Source organism: Lethenteron reissneri, chromosome 25 (assembly GCF_015708825.2).
Source record: "Lethenteron reissneri isolate LAM-NWPU_2019-01 chromosome 25, ASM1570882v1, whole genome shotgun sequence".
Lineage (NCBI taxonomy): Eukaryota > Metazoa > Chordata > Hyperoartia > Petromyzontiformes > Petromyzontidae > Lethenteron > Lethenteron reissneri.
In genome coordinates this window covers 4,212,911-4,230,658 of record NC_083803.1, presented here as the reverse complement: position 1 = coordinate 4,230,658, position 17,748 = coordinate 4,212,911, and the positions used below count along the sequence as shown (strand labels likewise).

General features: G+C 49.0%; 1 protein-coding gene across 1 annotated transcript; it reads right to left on the bottom strand.

Moving 5' to 3' along the window:
• Positions 1-5,921: 5,921 nt before the first annotated feature.
• Positions 5,922-16,846, bottom strand: ABCB10 (ATP binding cassette subfamily B member 10). The gene is made up of 13 exons (XM_061558952.1): positions 15,972-16,846; positions 15,295-15,498; positions 14,450-14,652; positions 13,274-13,408; positions 12,449-12,595; positions 12,036-12,171; positions 11,612-11,707; positions 11,201-11,410; positions 10,836-10,915; positions 9,569-9,749; positions 8,544-8,587; positions 8,394-8,428; positions 5,922-7,353 (listed from the first exon to the last, which is right to left on the bottom strand). The coding sequence occupies exons 1-13, from the start codon at positions 16,504-16,506 to the stop codon at positions 7,095-7,097; spliced, it is 2,265 nt and encodes a 754-aa protein (XP_061414936.1). The 5' UTR covers positions 16,507-16,846; the 3' UTR covers positions 5,922-7,094.
• Positions 16,847-17,748: the final 902 nt, after the last annotated feature.

The following is a 17,748-nucleotide window of genomic DNA, read 5'->3' as shown; positions in this document are numbered from 1 at the left end:
CCACTGGTTCTTCACGTTCTGCAGATGTAGATGCCACTGGTTCTTCACGTTCTGCAGATGTAGATGCCACTGGTTCTTCAAGTTCTGCAGATGTATATGCCACTGGTTCTTCACGTTCTGCAGATGTAGATGCCACTGGTTCTTCACGTTCTGCAGATGGAGATGCTAACTCCCTTTGGTGCTCGTGTTTCCTCTCTTGAAAAACTCGGTCCGAACAGGCAAGTGGACATACAGACGGGTGTGTTTGTTTCTCTGAAAGTTCGTAAGTAGACGAGTCCCTCTATTTCGTTACACGGGATAGCCTCACTTGAGTCTCGAAGACACGTGCGCCTTTTGGCGTCATCTGGTCCAACCCATGTGAGACTAGGCTCTAAGGAAAGCTGTCTCGGGTGTGGACCAATCAACTTCAAGGACAGTGCACATTATCAGAGTTATGTCTTTTGTTTGTATTATGACTGCAAGTATTGCGGTCTATGCAAACATGACTCCTTGTAAAAAGGTGTCAGTTTTGTTGCCAGATAGAAGGGTAAAAAAACAATTATCATATTTTTACTGGCAAATGAGGTTCCCATAGTCTCAAAGACTCCCTCGCTTATTCAAGTGGGCCCTTCTATGGTGCGAGTGTATCCGATGACACGAATGAGAATGTGGTAAGCTGAGTCTGAAGAAGCCGCAGAAAGGGTGGGGGTGATTACAATTCAGCACTGCCACCTTCTGACCACACCTCGCAGCCCTCCGCGTCTCACATCACCTGGCGAGCGGTGGGTTGTGGTCGCACCCATCCGCACGTACGAACCGGGCACCGATCGAACACAGCCTCATCTTTTCAAACGACCGTGCAACGAGGATCTGCGGCGCATCGTGACGGCCGCGGGCATCCGAATCGTGAAACCGCTCCGCCGTTGTTGATGCACTCGCAGTAAACACGCCACTCTGCTCAACCATTTATCCTTAAAACGTAAGGTTTTAACTGTCAAGGGCTCTCGCCACTCGAGACGAGCGTTGGCGTGTTTTATTTAGGCGATGCAAGCCGTCGGTTTACTTTGGAGAGAAACTAAACAAACCCACGCGACCGCCGTTCCGCAAATCACGCAGGAACGCACGCGCGGAGGAGAGCCGCGTTGCGTTCCATGCGTCGTTCTCTTTACGGGACATTTTAAACAAACTCAACAGAAACTACCGCCGCCGTACAGCGGCTCGGAACATAAATAAATACGGCGTAACGCTGTCGCTTCGGTGAACTTGTACCGCAGATTTATTATTCACAGTGACGGTTAGAAACACAGCGTTGGTTATTTCGATTTTAAACACTCAAGTATTGTGTAGCGCCGTATCGACGCAAACTACTGCAGGAGGGCACGCTTAGCCAAGCGTGGCGCATTTGTGGAGAAACGCGTCGAAGATGTGACCCGCTCAGCAAATCGCCCCTTTGGCCGGTGGATGAAATCGCGACCGCTTCGTGTGAAGTCAGCGGTGGCCGTCTTTGTTTGGATATATGGAGAGGCATCAGGAATGTGGACTTTCTACAAATGGCTCCGGGTCGCCAACAACGGAGGCTAGAACCCGCACCAGCAGGGAGCCGCGCTTGACTCTTGCCCACTGTCGGCTACGTCCACGCGTCTTCTCGTCGTCCGCCTTGGCCCCGCGGGCAGCAGTGTCCCCTTCCTACTCATCCTTATCGGGGGGGGGGGGAGGAGGAGGCAGCAAGGCCACGGGGTCCGGCGAGGCCACGTCCACCCTGGGTCCACCCCTCCCCCCATACAACACCATCGCCCCCCCCCCAACTACCCCATCCCCTCCCACATTCCCCACCGAGAATGAGCGAATTTTTTCCACAGAGATCCGCTGTCATCGCGCGCGCCTCTTTCTCGGCACAACTATTAATCGATGAATCATCGTCTGCTGCTCACGATGCACGACGCATCATCATTATTACTTGCGATTGGTATAATTACTGGAGTTCACCGGATCCCTACAGCCACTAGAGGGGGCTACAATCCACCACAATGGGTGTAAATATAGGTAGTGTCCCGAGTTACGATGGTCCGACTTACACATGTTTCTATCTTACGATGGCGATAGCGATACGGTAAAATTGCCATCAACAACCTGACATCGTTCAAGTATGCAGACGACGGACATAATCTTGGTGAGTACAGTACAATGTGATACGTTACGATACGTTCAATGCATGTGTGATACGTAGCTTTAGCGATTTTATTTCAAGGTTACCACGATACGATACGTTCAATGCATGTTAAACGTTTTTTTTTTATAGCAGATAGGATTGTTTCCTGAAAAAACTTTCTATTAAATTGCAGTTCATATAGGTAAGCTGAGAATTTACCTTGTTTTTTACTTTACATTTTACTGTGCAATACAGTATTGTAAATAATAAATACATACAGTATATAGTTTATACAGTACGGTACTGTAAATTGCTCTCTTTTGCTAAATTATCACCATTCTTTAGACTCCTGGGTAGGCGAGGCCATCTTCGACTTACGATCATTTCGACTTACGTATCTCCATCGTAAGTCGGGGACTACATGTAAACGATTTTTTTTTTAAGTTCATACGGGACTCAAATTTTTTGGCAATAAAATCGTGGATGGAGGAGGACCGCGACAAGCCGAGTGGCATTGCACGTGGGCCCTGTGGAAAGGGCAGAAAACACGCCTCTCGCACTGCCGCCACGTGTGCCCTGCCTCAGTGGTAACATTCTGTTTTATTGTGGTTATTTTTGTTATAACACTTTTTTTAACCCAGCAAAGCCTCAACGAGTTGGAAAACTATTTTTGTTTTCAGAAGTGTTCCTGTGCCAAGTTTGGTCGCAGTAGAGGGCGATGTTGCAAATCGAGTAATTTGCAACTGGTTTGAGAATAGGGTTTCCCGGTTTTTTGGCAACAAAACAGGTGTTAAGATTATCCGCAAAGCTGTTTCTCCAACCATGGAGAAACAACCCCCGATCAAAACCATCACGTTACCATACATAGCAAGCGTTACCAAAAAATTGCCAAAATCTTAAACAAACACAAGATCCAGGTCCGATTCAGTACAGTACACAAAATCCGTGATCTAATCCCATCTGTGAAGGATGTCATTCCTGACTTACAATAGCCTGGAGTCTACAAACTATGTTACATCTGTGGTGATTGTTACATTGGGGAAACGAAATGTCATGTCTCTGACCGTATCCGCGAGTATAAATCAGATATGAAACATGGCAGAACTAATTCCTCTGCCGTTGCTGATCATTGCTATAACGCTGTGGACTCTCATGATATTGTTTTCTCCGAGACCAAGGTGTTCTGCAAGCCATCTGGCTACCATCAAAGATTCGTTCATGAAGCCATCCAGACATAGACATAACTTCAACCGAGAGGATGGATACAAATTGAGCAATCATTGGAAAGATGTAATTAACCACGTAAAATGTAATTGTTCATAGTTGTTCCATCTTATTTACCGGCTACTAGTCTATTTTTACCGAGTTAATTGCATCCTCAGCGTTCAGCAGTGCGGCTATTTTGTGTTTGTTCTGTTTCGAGCGCCATCATCTCCATACACCGCATCCACTTACTTCCAGCCCCGCCCACTTCCCCCCCCCCTGCCCAGCTCCCCCTCCCCTTATCCCCCCCCCTCGCCCTCTCTGATTTATATAAACTCCTGAACTCCGGCTTCTCTCCCACTTTAGTAAAACATTTCTTGCTGTGGTTGTCACACCTGCTGACGATTGCTTGTGTTGCAATCGAAATGTCGTGATTTAATGTATATATTTTCATTTTTATTTTATTTTTTCACCTACGTGACTTTACCGAAAGAACCAAAGAGTATGGATCCTTGCAGTCACGAAAACTTCAAATCTAGAATAAGGTGTTAAGATGTTAAAACACCAAACTGAAACCTTTTACAAGGAATCATGTCTGCATTAACCACAATACTTGTGGTCAGAATGCAAACAAAAAAACATACTCTTTGAAACTGATTGGTTCACACCAGAGACAGCTTTCGTTTGAGCCTCGTCTCAAAACGATGTTAGACCAGAGGACGCCAAAAGGCTAACACCGTTTTGAGACGAGACTCAAAAGAAAGCTGTCTCTGGTGTGGACCAATCAGTTTCAAAGACAATGCATATTTTATCAGAGCATGTTTTTTGTTTGCATTCTGACCACAAGCATTGTAGTTAATGCAGACATGATTCCTTGTAAAAGGTTTCAGTTTGGTGCTTTAACATCTTAACACCTGTTTTGTTGCCAGAAAAAAGGGGAAAACCTATTCTCATATTTTGATACTGGCAAAGGAGGTCCAATGTTTCAACCAATTTTGTCAGCATTGCCATATTTGGCGATTACCAGTCAGTTTTTTTTTAATCAGAGGAGGAAACCCACCACGTGTAGAATAAGGGGTGGGGGGAAGATACAAACGTCACACAGAAAGGAGCCCAAGTCAGGAATCGAACCCTGGGTCCCTTCGTGCGGTGAGGCCCAAGTGTTACCACGACGCAACCCTGCCGCTCTTCACCAGGTGAAAGCTCCCACTGCCTTCAGTGCAAGAGATGTGCAAACCGCTTGGCCGTGCGTGGATTCTCCACGTTACTCGTGAGTTGTCAGGATCACATCGTGGCCGTGGTGGCTCATGGCTCCGGGTTGAGGAAGCCACACTCCGCATTGGGGTTTTCCCGTCTCGGGTGATGTGTGCAGGTTGGAATTCCTTAAGCAAACGCAATAGAATGGATGAACTGATAGCATAGTAACGTATCAAGGTGAGCCTCATCGAGTCTCAAGATACATGTTTCAGACTGGTTGCTACTTTGAGATGTTTGTCCAATTTCACTTTAATGAGTATTGTTTGCTGTTGCAAGCCCGAGGCATTAGGCGTACCCGGAGAAATCCCACCTGCACGCTTTGCTGTACCGCCATCTCCTGGTCACCCCACAGCCCAACAACGGGCTTGGGAGATGTCACAAATCTTCGTAATCCACCAACCCTTGCGCCCGTCTTGTACGAAAAAAACCCACCGATGATCAAACCAGTTTCTCAGAAATTCACCTGCACGCATCATTCGAGACTGGAAAACCCGAGGCATAGTCTGCAACCTCGTCGATCTGCGAGCCACAAGCCGGCCACTCCCTCATCTCGCTGTGAGAGACCTTGAGCAGTGAGGGCCATGTCCTTTCCTGGAGTCACCGAGGGGATTTTTTTTTCACCCTGCCCTCGCGCCTGGGGGCAGCGGAGAGCGGTTCTGAGTGGCACGCTGTGGGTATTTTTGAGAGCCCGATCGAGTTACGTCTGACCGCTTTTCTCGCTGCCTAAAGAAGGCAAGGCGTGCACTGCTGTGCGGCGATCGCACCCGAAACCGCACGACACTCGGAGTCTTCGCTCGCTCGCTCATTCAAAGCAGAGCGTGAACATCTTCAACGTGGCGATAACAGATGAAAGCGAAGATCTGGTGATTGCTTCTAGATGTACAGCCGCACAGGGCTATTTTCAGTCCACTTGTACACACGTTCTGGATGGCCCATACACATGCGTTGTGTGCGCGCGAGAGTGGTGGCATGCAGCTGCGGGCCACCCAGGGGTACGGCCTTGGCTGGTTTAATGGAAGCCTCTGGGGAGGGCAGGGGATAAGAGTGGGGCTCCTTGGTAGGGCCGCCCCAAAAGGTTTTTGGAGGCTCAGAAAATACCAAAATACCATCTGTGCTATTTGCTGGGGTCCCCATGGACCTGAGGAGAATTGCCCTACTGATGCCCCCTCCCTCTAAGGTCCTGAGGTTCCGAGATACTCGCATGCCTCGGCTGATGAATGGGCACAGGGATCGAGGGGCAACGGACCAATGACCCATCGCTCCATTGCACGTAACACAACCACGGTGTGTGAGCAACCTGTAGAATACATGACGACAAACATCAAATGCAAACTCATCATGAATGGTCTTTATTTAAAAGTGGAATGTATAAAAACCACACCAGGCAAACCTGCTCCAATCACTAGAGCGATGTCTAAAGTAGCGTCTCCTCCATTTACGGCCAAGTAATTTGGTATCACATCAATCCCTGTGGTTATCCAACAAGCTGATGCAGTTCCACAGACCAGCGATGGCTTTTTATCAAAATTGCAAAAAAAATACCATAAAAAGTTCCCTTTTGTAAATTCTTGAGGTGGGCTTTCTTTACAGGGTAATATTCAGAGTGCGGGGGAGGGGCATCCAGACCCAGCGCTCAAAGCTCGGATGGTTCTTCGAGAGGTGGAGACTCGGTTCTAATGCGATCGAGCACAAGTATGGGACATGCGCCCGAGGGAAAAAACCAAAAGACCATTTTTACAAGAGACAATCTACACATCATAATGCACATATAAAATAGATTAAAATATCTCATATACAAAATATATTTGGCCTTTAATATTGGCATTTTAAAGACACTGTTATTGTGATAGCGTGTGGCTGATCATTTACATTTTTTTCAAATATTGTGGGATTCACCGCTCTCATCTTCCCTGAATACCAACGGCACAAACTTACACAATTAGCAATGTTATTGGTAGAAACACTGCACAACCTGCCTTGTGTAGACTTTTTGAATCAGTACTCACAGAATATCATCTTATAAGTCTAACAAGATTCAACAGATGCCACATCATTTCCCATCACCTGTGTGGACAATTTTGATTCCACGGCACAAGGTGGCACTTTGGATCCTGCGACTGCATCGTGTCCACGTTTGCGTCTGCTCCGTTTTAAAACACGACACAGCACAGCTATAGAACGAGAGTAATGTGGTTACAATGTAAGTGCACGCAAAAGTAATAGGGTGGGACAACGGATTTCTCAGGAAGTAGTTTGGTGCCAGCACTGACTTGGCAAGATACATCCTTCACATCCGCCACAACTACAGCAACCCCGATCATCATCTGGCTCATCGTGTTGTCCACCTGGCATGAAGATTTTCATAATCGATGTTCGGGCAGCTCGCGCATATCATTCGGCAGTTTCTCCTCGTATCCCTTTACATGAAAAGGCAAAGTCGCTGTTCGTCGAAATTGGCGATCAGCCTTTTGAGTTCCAACGACATGGTGACGATGACATGCGCCGCTCATCCGGCACGCTGGTCCCCTACGACCGCGTGGTGTGCCGCGGTCTGGCGCTCCACTAGGCGATGGAACATGCCGCCCGTGTCGGCCGTCAGCTGTGCGTAAGTGCCGGCCTGGGCCACGCGGCCTCGCTCAAGCACGGCGATGCGGTCCGCGCCCTGGATTGTGGAGAGGCGGTGCGCGATCACCAGCACCGTGCGTCCCGTCATCAGCCGGTCCAGCGCCTCCTGCACCAGTGACTCGCTCTCCGAGTCCAACGCACTGCGGGGCGGCGATGACGAATGCGATGAGGCTTATTTCACGGTCGGTGGCAAGATGTTAACTACCTCGCCTAGTATACAGGCGGTCGTGGGTTCGATCCCGACCCTGACTGCCTGTCTATATGGAGATTGGGTGTCTCTCTCCCCGTGGTCGCGTGGATTTTTCTCTGGGTCCTCCGGTTTTTCCCTCCACATTTAGAAACATACATTTGGAGTCAAGTATTTGACTGATATAAATTCCCACATGATAAGCCACTTCAATGAGCTATCATTTGTGGCCAGGTCGCTTCTGAAAAAGAGCTATATAGCTCAATGGGCCTTACCTGGTAAAATAAAAAGTTTAGTTGAATATAGTTTTGTTTAATTTCAGTTGACATCGCCAGCCTCCTTCAACAACAATGGCTTACTGGGGCCTACAAGTATTCACTACGAGTACCACTGCTACTACGAACCAGGGTTTCATTTAATCTGGGTCTGTTCATGTGAGCGACCCCGGTAAATATTTCCGCATCCGGCACGCCACAGCCAAGCATACCTCTCGCAATGGCCTGCGGTTACTATTCACATGCCCACCACAGTTTTCGGTGACCAGTAAAATATTTAGCGACACACAACACTGGAAAGGTGAAATGTAGTTTTGCAACTCGTTAAAAAAGGAATCGTCATTAACACCACCTCATGATAAAAAATATCTATACAACAAGATAACATTATGCATACACCATTTTCCAGTGTTAACAAAATAAATAAGCAATGTGTCTTCTTCACACTCTACGTAAAAAATATAAATATTTCTTATCCAACCCACTGGCCACGCGACCATCTGGGAGTGCATTATTAGCAGCACTAAATCACAATACAAGCAAACTCTGGAGAGGTTTTAACATTGTGTCTCATCAACAGAGTTTTGTTTTATAGATCAAAGTATTAAAAAAATCAAATATGAGGGATCGCAAGACAGCGAGAAGTGGTGTCAGCTGTCACCCAGCAGTGGACTGATTGTGGCTGATGATGATAATCGGAGTAAACGATTTGTCCTACCTTGTTGCTTCATCCAGCAGGAGGATATTTGGATTCTGCAATGAATAAGAAAAAAATCATTGTCAGAGCTACGACACACACATTTACGCTTCAAATACAGTGGGGGGATCGAGTGTAATTTGAAATGCTCCACTGTAAAAAAAGCATCACCTTCAGGATGGCTCGTGCGATTGCAATTCGTTGCTTCTGGCCACCTGTGTGAAGTGGAAGACATAACCCGTGTGAATGTTTATCGTTTGTGAGCTCAGCGAGTGCCTCAAAGAGGCTGATGCTTGACAGGTGGTATAATAAGTAACACTGAGATCCATACCATGGGCTCACGGTCAAGGAAATTAAAAGCACCAGGTTCTCGTGTGCGGCAAACGTTTGTGGTTTCCATCTGGGCGTTGATGATGATTGCACAGAAACCGGTCTGGTAATTCACACCTTTAAGTGTTTCATTTAGTAAATCTTGGCACATGGGGGCTTATTTCTTTGAAAAGGCCAGGGGCAAAGCACTGCTTGCCAACACGGATGAAAAGTGTGTGATACTTAGCAGTAGTGTAAGAAAGATCATGCAAAGCTACTGGGCAAAGAGCCATGATTTTGAGCCCAAATGCCATTCCACATCAAGAGAACAAACGCATAAATTACTTTTTGCGGTTTTTACATCTTTCTGATGCCAGAAATAAAAGTAATAAATGGGATTTCAGCCAAATTGATATTCGTACTCTAAACCACTGCAAGGGGGCCTGTACAACAATGGATTCCTGAATCGATCTGTGCACACAAGTGTTAGCGGCTTGTATGTATGGGTTTCCTCCGGTTACTCCAGCTTTCTCCCCAATGTTTCGGAGCACAGACCCAAAGGCCCAAAACACCAAGCAACCAGCAAAAAACGGAAGAAACGATGTGATGGGTAAAAATTAATGTCTCGAATTGAGAGCAAAGGCCTTGAGGACTTGGGGAAAAGAGATGTCGGGAGGGAATTTACAAAGTAAAGAGGTTTCGGCGGAGGAAGCGAGGAAAAAAGAGACAATGGGAGGAAATTCCAAATTGGAGCAGTGTGAGGCAAGGAGCAGGAAGATGTGCATTACGACTCGCAGTAAAGTGCAAGGTTGAATGCAGGCAGTGGATGAGTTGACTGTACGGGTTGAACCGTATCTCCCGCGAGCTCCTCGCTGGAGCGGCGTTACCGGAGAGCAGCACCCCCTTCTCGCCGACGACCGTGTCGAAGCCGCTGGGGAAGCCCTCGATGAAGCCGAAGGCGTTGGCCGCCTGCGCCGCGCGGGCGATGTCCGCTTTGCTCGCGGCCTCGGGGTTGGCGGCGCCGTACGCGATGTTTTCCGCGATTGAACACGAGAAGAGGATGGGCTCCTGCGCCACACGCGCACGCGAGGGGTGTTTGAGTCCCGCTTCATGCGGGGGTTTTTTTCGTTGTTGAAAATCACGGTTCCTGACCGCAGGCCCAAATGCAAAAAAAATGGCTGACGGTTACGAATATCAGGCGACAGATGAAGATGAAGACTTTTTTTTTTTCACCGAGCAACGTTTTAAAGAGATGGAAGGGAATTTCCACGACGAGCTATGCGTGGTAAGAAGAAAAAATGGAGGAGCTTTGACCTGCAGTGGTGGTTGAACACAGCATGGAAGAGACCAAACAGTTCCTCTGTTTGTCAACCAAAAATGTTGCAATGTTTTATTGTAATATAGATAACCTATGGCCTGCAGGGGCCAATATACTTCCAACAACTTCGTTTCATTGGCCAAAACCCAACCACTTCAAAATAGCTCGCAAAACGACATTTATCCTTCACTGCCAGCATCTTAACTGCACTAATCAAGAATGTCAGGGGAATAATATCGAGGCGGCAACAACGCAGAATCGAATTTCAGCATGATCGGTCGCTTCCGTCATGACAGTCACCGCTTGGGTGACGTGTGGCCCACCTTGTGCGTTTACGAGGGATCTGAAAGTCCTCTTCATCTCGAGAAAATAAGAGGTGCCCCCACCCCCATATCGAATGCGTTATTCGTAGACTTCACATTTTTGCTTTCGTATATAAAATGTTATTTTTCTTTCACTGCAGATGTACGGCATTAGACACAAATCAATTCAAGAATAAACAAAATAGCCATGTCCCTGTGCAGACACACAACTGACGCAAGTATGAATCTTTGAAACTCTTGTTCAGGCCATCTGTTGCTGAGCTGCATTGACGTCAACAGAATTTTAATGTCACTCGAATACATTTTAATCTCAGTTCAGCGAGGGTCACCGAGATGACTATGATGGAGCACCTGAATGCGCTATTAAAGTCTCTCTTCATCTAATGAAGCTTAAAGCTCGCATCGCACAGCCCGCGACATACAGCGGAGGTGTGTGCCTACTGGATGAGATGTGTTTATGGGCAAATGTCTTTCTGTAAGTTCACATTCTGATAGTGATATGTGTGCTTGCACCTGGCTGACGGTGCCAATTTGCGATCGTAGCCAGCTTGGGTTCACCTCCCGGACGTCCTGCCCATCAATTAGTACTTGACCTGTAACACAGAACAAATACACAATGCAGTGATCGTGAACATGTGTATGTGTAATATTTCCCCCAGTATCCGAATATTCATTCTCATATATGTAACTTTGGCGAAAGCGTGACACCATGTCCAATTCCATACCGATATGTAATCCGTATACGTGTTTTGGCGGATGATGATTATGATAAAGCAGTGCGAGTGTGCCCCATGAGAGGGTGACCTCTGCTGCGAATGAATACTGCGCCCAAACCCCTCCTAGCTATGCGAGCGACACGTGGCAGCAGAGCGTCGGACCTTGCTGCGGGTCGTAGAGGCGTAGCAATAGCGACAGGAGCGTAGACTTCCCGCAGCCGCTGGGGCCCACGACGGCGGTGACCTGGCCAGCCGGCACCGCGAGGTCCAGCGAGCGGAACACCGGGGCGGTTTCACGAGTCGGGTAGGCAAAGTGCACTCCACGGAACTCGATCTCCCCGCGCAGCGCCTGCAACGGCACCACCTGCCCCTCTGCCACGCGACGCACGTCACAACAAAGCAAGCAGCCGGCATCAGCCAGAGGGAGCCCACAATCGCAATCGTCACCACACCTGTTTATTTTAATTGACGAATACTTCCGCTGCAAAAAGTCAGGGCCCACGCGGTTGAAAGATTGTATGTTTGATGGTATTTAATGCGGAATGTCCTGCTTCGAGGTTGGGCTGGGCGTACCACCAAGTGGGATGGTCGGCTGACGATCCAGTAGCTGCCAGATGCGACTGCCAGTTCCCAGCCCCTTCATCAGCTCCGAGTAGAAAGAGCTCAGTCCTATGGTGGAGATAAAGCACAGACTTTTTGTTGACCCTTTCTCGGTAAAGGCAAAATGCTAAAAATACTGAACAGACCATTGACAACACAGTGAACCATTGTGAACTCCGAACAGTCATTGGAGGTGATGAATCCCTGCAGTCACGAAAGCTTTAAATCGAAAAGTCATTGGAGGCTTTGAAGCAATCCACTGTAGGTAAACTGAAGCCATTTATTTCCTGGCAAAGTAGTCTGAACATAGACGTACAAATTGCTATTCATCAAGCCATATATAAGACAGCAAAAGGCAAGAGCAGTGTCCCTTGCTGTAAACTGAAGGTGAGCTTACCTCCGATGCTGATGCCCACCCAACCAGAGTAGAGAAGGAAAGCAGAGAGGTCCCCGACGGTGATGTGTGCACTCTGCATGAGCAGTCCCCCCTTGTACAGCACGGCCAAGACGATGAGGTTGCCAGACAGCCCCGTCTGCAAAAACGAACGCACACTCACTGTTTACCTTATCCCTTCATTCCATCTCAACACAATCCCTGACAACCTTCTCTACCCTCCAAATGCAATCGGCAGAAACAACAATAGTGTCGGTGTGGGGCTGCAACATCGGTTGAGTGATTCCGACACTGTATGTCAGGATCTCTTTGGGCATATCTATTATTTTGTAGCAGCATCAATGCTGCGTGTGCAGACACGCCCCACAAACCCCTGGCTTTTCCCGTCGTGCTCTTGCGCGCTAACAAGCTCTCACCGCCCCAAAGAAGCCGGCTCGAGCCAAAGCCTCCTTGTATGCCAGCTGTAGCACGTAGTTCACTTTGGAGGAGTACTTCTCCATCTCAAGTTCTTCCTTCGCAAACGACCGCACCGTGCGAATGTTCCCTATGCGCTCCTCGGCCACCTGCAGTGCGGAACGGAAGACTGTGAAAGCAAGGTCGGTGAAGCAGAACAAAAACACGTCCACCTGTTTTGAACATCAATTACTGCCTGGCACACTTATTTTGGCAGACTTTGTTTACTGGCTTGCGAGTAGTACACGTGAGCATTCCTATAACTGATGATAAACATATGTGCAATATACATCCGTCACATTGCTTGCACAGGCCTACTCAACGTTGAGATGTTTAAAGGCCCCTCCTGCTTGAAGTTGCTGCTGGCCAAGCATGTAAAATTCATTGATTACAATTATTTATTATACTAGTGATACATACACCACGTTGTGCGAGTCAGCACGATTTTCAATTTCTTATATTTACATTACGGTCATGGTCAGAATGAGACAAACAGAATAGTATAAATGAGATTGACAATACACATGCGATGGGCAGTAGTCATTTCAAAAACACAACACAGAGATATTACAGGACAAGATGTGCATTGTGAATAGCAAAACACAAGCTAGGCGTAAAAACAATTATTCAATCGAACCAGTGAATCCAAACTGACTCATGCAATTATGAGGCTTTTACCTTCGAAGAACTGAATGGTGACAATTCATGCAACGGAGTTTGGGGTGAATCACAAATGTGCCCGCTGCTGGATAAGTGACAGCTCTGGTGTCCGGCGTGGGCGGCTCTACCTGCGTGGCCTCGGCGAGCGAGTCCTGCGTGCGTTTGGTGATGCGGCGCAGGTAGCGGCCGTACACCACGGCGATCAGTGCGATGGGCGGCACCACGCCCAGGACAAAGGTGGCCAGCTTCGGCGAGACGTAGAACTAGAAAAGGACGGGGGGCACGCACAGCTCACGTCATTGATGCGCAAATTCACGGTGCATACGTTTGAAGTGTGCAGGGATATATGTTTGTGGATTCGTACGTGTTGGATGTTGGATGTAATTCGTTAATCTGAACCCTCCAGCCGCTTGAGGCTAATATGGAAATCAAAAATAAAATATTCTTGATTCGAATTATGCTCCTGAATTGGAATGAGGGTTAATTGTAACATATCTCCTCCACACAACGTTGTATGCAAGTTCTACTGCACAATTTGTGTCATAAATAGGTCAGTAATATGCCATAACATTAATTCATAACGTGCAATATAATCCAAATGACCAATAATTATACATCACTGTATAAGAATTGGTTTAACCCTTTCTTGCAATAAACAGGTGTTAAGATGTTAATACACCAAACGTAAATCGTTAGCAAAGAATCATATCTGCATTAACCACACATACTTGTGGTGAACATGCAAATAAAAACATGCTCTGGCAATATAAGCATTATCCTTGAAACCGATTGGTCCACACCAGATCCTAGCCTCAAACTGCAAGACCATAGAACACCAAAAGGCAAACAGCACAAAGACAATGCACTATCAGGGTATTTATAGCTAAGGGTGAGCAGCTACATCATGGGACCTTTCTTTCCAGAATCAGAATTGGTTGTACCCTTTTTGCCAAGGGCAAAACCAATTCTTATATTTCTTATATTTCGACACATCACTGTGTTAATATAAGAAGATGGATAGAATATATTTGATATTCCCAATTACAATTATTTTCATGGGAATGTAAAACATAGGCGATGTCAGCCGTGACCAGGACTCAAATTCAGGTTTCCAAGTTCAAGCCGCAGCATGTCGACGACTGCGCCACCGCTCCCCGTATTATATAAAAAAAAATACCAGTGAAATATTGTATGAATTGGAGACATATTTAATCTTTTACAGAAGTGCCACAATGTAGCACCACACCACTAACCAGGCTGTGCACGCTACTACCCTCGGGTAAGAACTGTTACTCCTCACGCACCATCATGCCGATGCCGACCGTGACCTGGGCCAAAGATCTCAGTCCATCGGACAAGTTCTCCGTGACAGCGCGGCCCATTAGGGCCGTATCAGCAGACAGTCGGTTCACCAGCTCGCCCGTGCGCGTCCGGTCAAAGAAGCCGAGCTCCTGCCGCATGATGGCACGGAAGAGGGAGTCGCGGAGTCGCTGCACAATCCGTTGGCCTGCGACCGCACCAGATGTCATCATCACATGCCCCAACGGACGATGGTGAGATTACCGATAAGAGATCAAGGGTTTCACAACCGCCTGTTCCTTGCAGTTTGGAAATGCATTAAACATCTTCATTATTTACAAACGACTTCATATTTCTTAAGTGATGTTTTAAAGCCCTTTGTCAATCCGCGACTGGACGAAGGCCTCCGCGGGCAATGTCAGTCACGGGAGATGTTGGACAATACCACACTGGTCATTGCAAGTTGGGAAAGGTGAGGGGCAGGCAGGGGGATAGGTGGTCTGGACTGGCTGTGATACGATTTGCCACTGGCGTTAGCAATGACTCGGAATCAAACTCAGGTGGCCGGCTTCTGAGTGCAGTGCACAAACCTCACTGTGCTGCCACCACCCCCTCCCGAGCTTTAAAAAACGTTAAGCTCTCCATAAATTGTATCACACTTAATGAGCAATACATAAGACAAATACACTTAATACAGGCAACACTGAATGCATCTTCACATTTGACCACTGCTATAGAGGCAATGTACTACACTGACAGACAATCTGGCCTGGACCGGTAGAGGCCCACAATCCGATCACAGAGCCATGGTGGTGGTGGTGATGGTGGTGTGGTGCGTGGCAGGCCGGACCTGACACCTGCATGAGATAGACACGGCCGGCGTTTGCGACGGCCCCGGCCATGAAGATGCCGGAGAGCACGGTGGCCAGGTGAGCCAAGTCGGTGGGGGCCATGTCTACGCCGCCAGTGCTGTTGATCACATCGATGACCTTGCCCAGGCAGAACGGCACCGACATTGTCACCACACTCGATATGCACAGAAGCCCCACCGCCGCTGCCACGAGTGGAAGGCAAAGAAAACAAAACCGGCGATTAGAAAGCGAAGTTTGAATAAACACAATCTCACTAAACTCACAAAGCCTTTCAAACTAAATGAGAGGTCAAGCTGCCCTGCTCCTCTCAACAAGTCAATTTGTGCTTTGTGTTGTGCCAAATCCATTAATGGCATAAAATAGTGCATTATAACCCAGGGAGCATAAGGATTTCACCTTATCTAATTCCATCTCTGCTCAAGAATACGTTACCCTTGCGTGTGCTCAAAATATCAAAACAAGTTATGTTGTGCATTCCGCACAATAACTCGAGCGCAGCAATTGACAATGCGCCACTCCACATTCATCCCCCGTCACGGTCAATCGCGTGCAGTGCTCGTGCCAGGATTCAACAGCAGGTGGGGGTGGGCAACACTGCGGTCATCACGACGCACTGCTAACGTCCCGGGGCAGCCGAAATGTGGCGCTGTCTCACCGGCGAGCGTCCGACTCTCGGGTCGTGCCAGAGCCATCAGCTTCTTCAAGTCCTTGGAGGAGTCATCGGCGCTCTTAACACCCCCAACCTCGGAAGCCGCGCCAGTGTCACCCGCTTGCTTGAGGCCTCGTCCATCGTCAGGGCCACTCGCGAACCTCCTGACGTGGTGGAGGCTCCAGGCCCGTGCGTCGGGAGCCGCGAATCCCAGGTGACCCCCCCAGGGCACGATGACCCCTGGAAGCCCCGGGACCACCACCCTCAGACCCGTTCGTCGCACCCCAGCGCCGCCGCTCGTCGCCTGGGCCCATCGCTCCGCGGAAGCCTGCAAGCCCGACGCAGCCCTCGCCAACGCGGTCGTGCCTTGGGGCCATAACCGCGGAGCCCCGCGGCAAATCAACGCCGCCAACGCCGTGCGGCAAGGGCCACGGGCCGGCGCGGCCCAGCGCCCGGCGCGTCCGTAGCTCACGCGGGGGGCACGGGAGCCCTGGCGCAGCCTCAACAGCAGCAAAGGGCACCTGGCAGGGACGCACTGCATCCTGCTCGCAAGCGACGGGACGATGCGGGCGAGAGGTGGCGGGGGGGGGGGTTGTTGTGTGCCTCGGGGTCACGGCCTCAGAGCCGGTAGCCGCTCCAGTAGCCCGGGCCGAGTGCGGGCATCACGGAGGCACGCGTTCTCCTCGCCTCGTAGTGCGTGAGTGAAGGCTCCGTGGTGGGGGGTGGGGTGCATACAGGAGGTGGAGGAGCAGCAGCAGCAGCGGCGGCGGCAGCGGCAATGGGCCGAGGCCTCGCGTCCACCCCCAGCCGGTGGGAATCGCGAACTCCCCACGCGTTGCGCTCCCCCCCCCACTGCTGTCGGAACACTGTCGCACGCAACTTCCGCAAGGGGCGTGGCGTCTACGACTGGCGAGCGACGGGGATTGGCTGTCTCGTGAGCGACGGGGATTGGCTGTCTCGTGAGCGACGGGGATTGGCTGACTCGCGAGCGACGGGGATTGGCTGTCTCGTGAGCGACGGGGATTGGCTGTCTCGTGAGCGACGGGGATTGGCTGTCTCGTGAGCGACGGGGATTGGCTGTCTTGTGAGCGACGGGGATTGGTTGTCTCGAGAGTAACGGGGATTGGCTGTCTCGTGAGCGACGCCCCGGATTGGCTGTCTCGAGAGTAACGGGGATTGGCTGTCTCGAGAGTAACGGGGATTGGCTGTCTCGTAAGCGACGCACCGGATTGGCTGCCTCGCGAGCGACGCGTATTTAAACTCCGCCCATCGTGGTTGTTCGATTAATTCGTTTAAAACCCCTCATCATTTAAGGCGACGTTTCGGGCAATGGGCCTTCTGCAACACACAGAAATGTCGAGGTCGGAGAGATAGGCGATGTAAGAGTTTGAGGCTGTACTTTTCATCATCGGGCATAATAGGAATATTTAGTTTTGCTGATGAACAATGTTTGAATTGGCATATGCATAAGGGAACGTCCATAAATGAAGTCACGCGATTTTGGACGATTTTGACCCCCCCCCCCCCCCCCGTCGTCACACGGCGTCACAAAAAGTCAGACCCCCCCCCCTCAAATATGACGTCACAAAGCCCTGCCCCCCCCCCCCACAAAATAAAACATGTTTCAAATCGCTTTAAACTATTGTCATTGCATTGTGTATTTAATGTGCCGCTGTACTCTGATGTTGCAGGAGAAAACATTTATTAAAAGTCTATTTAATTAAGTAGAACGTGTTGTCTATATTTAAAGTTGCGCATTTTGATGTGACGTCACATTTCTCAA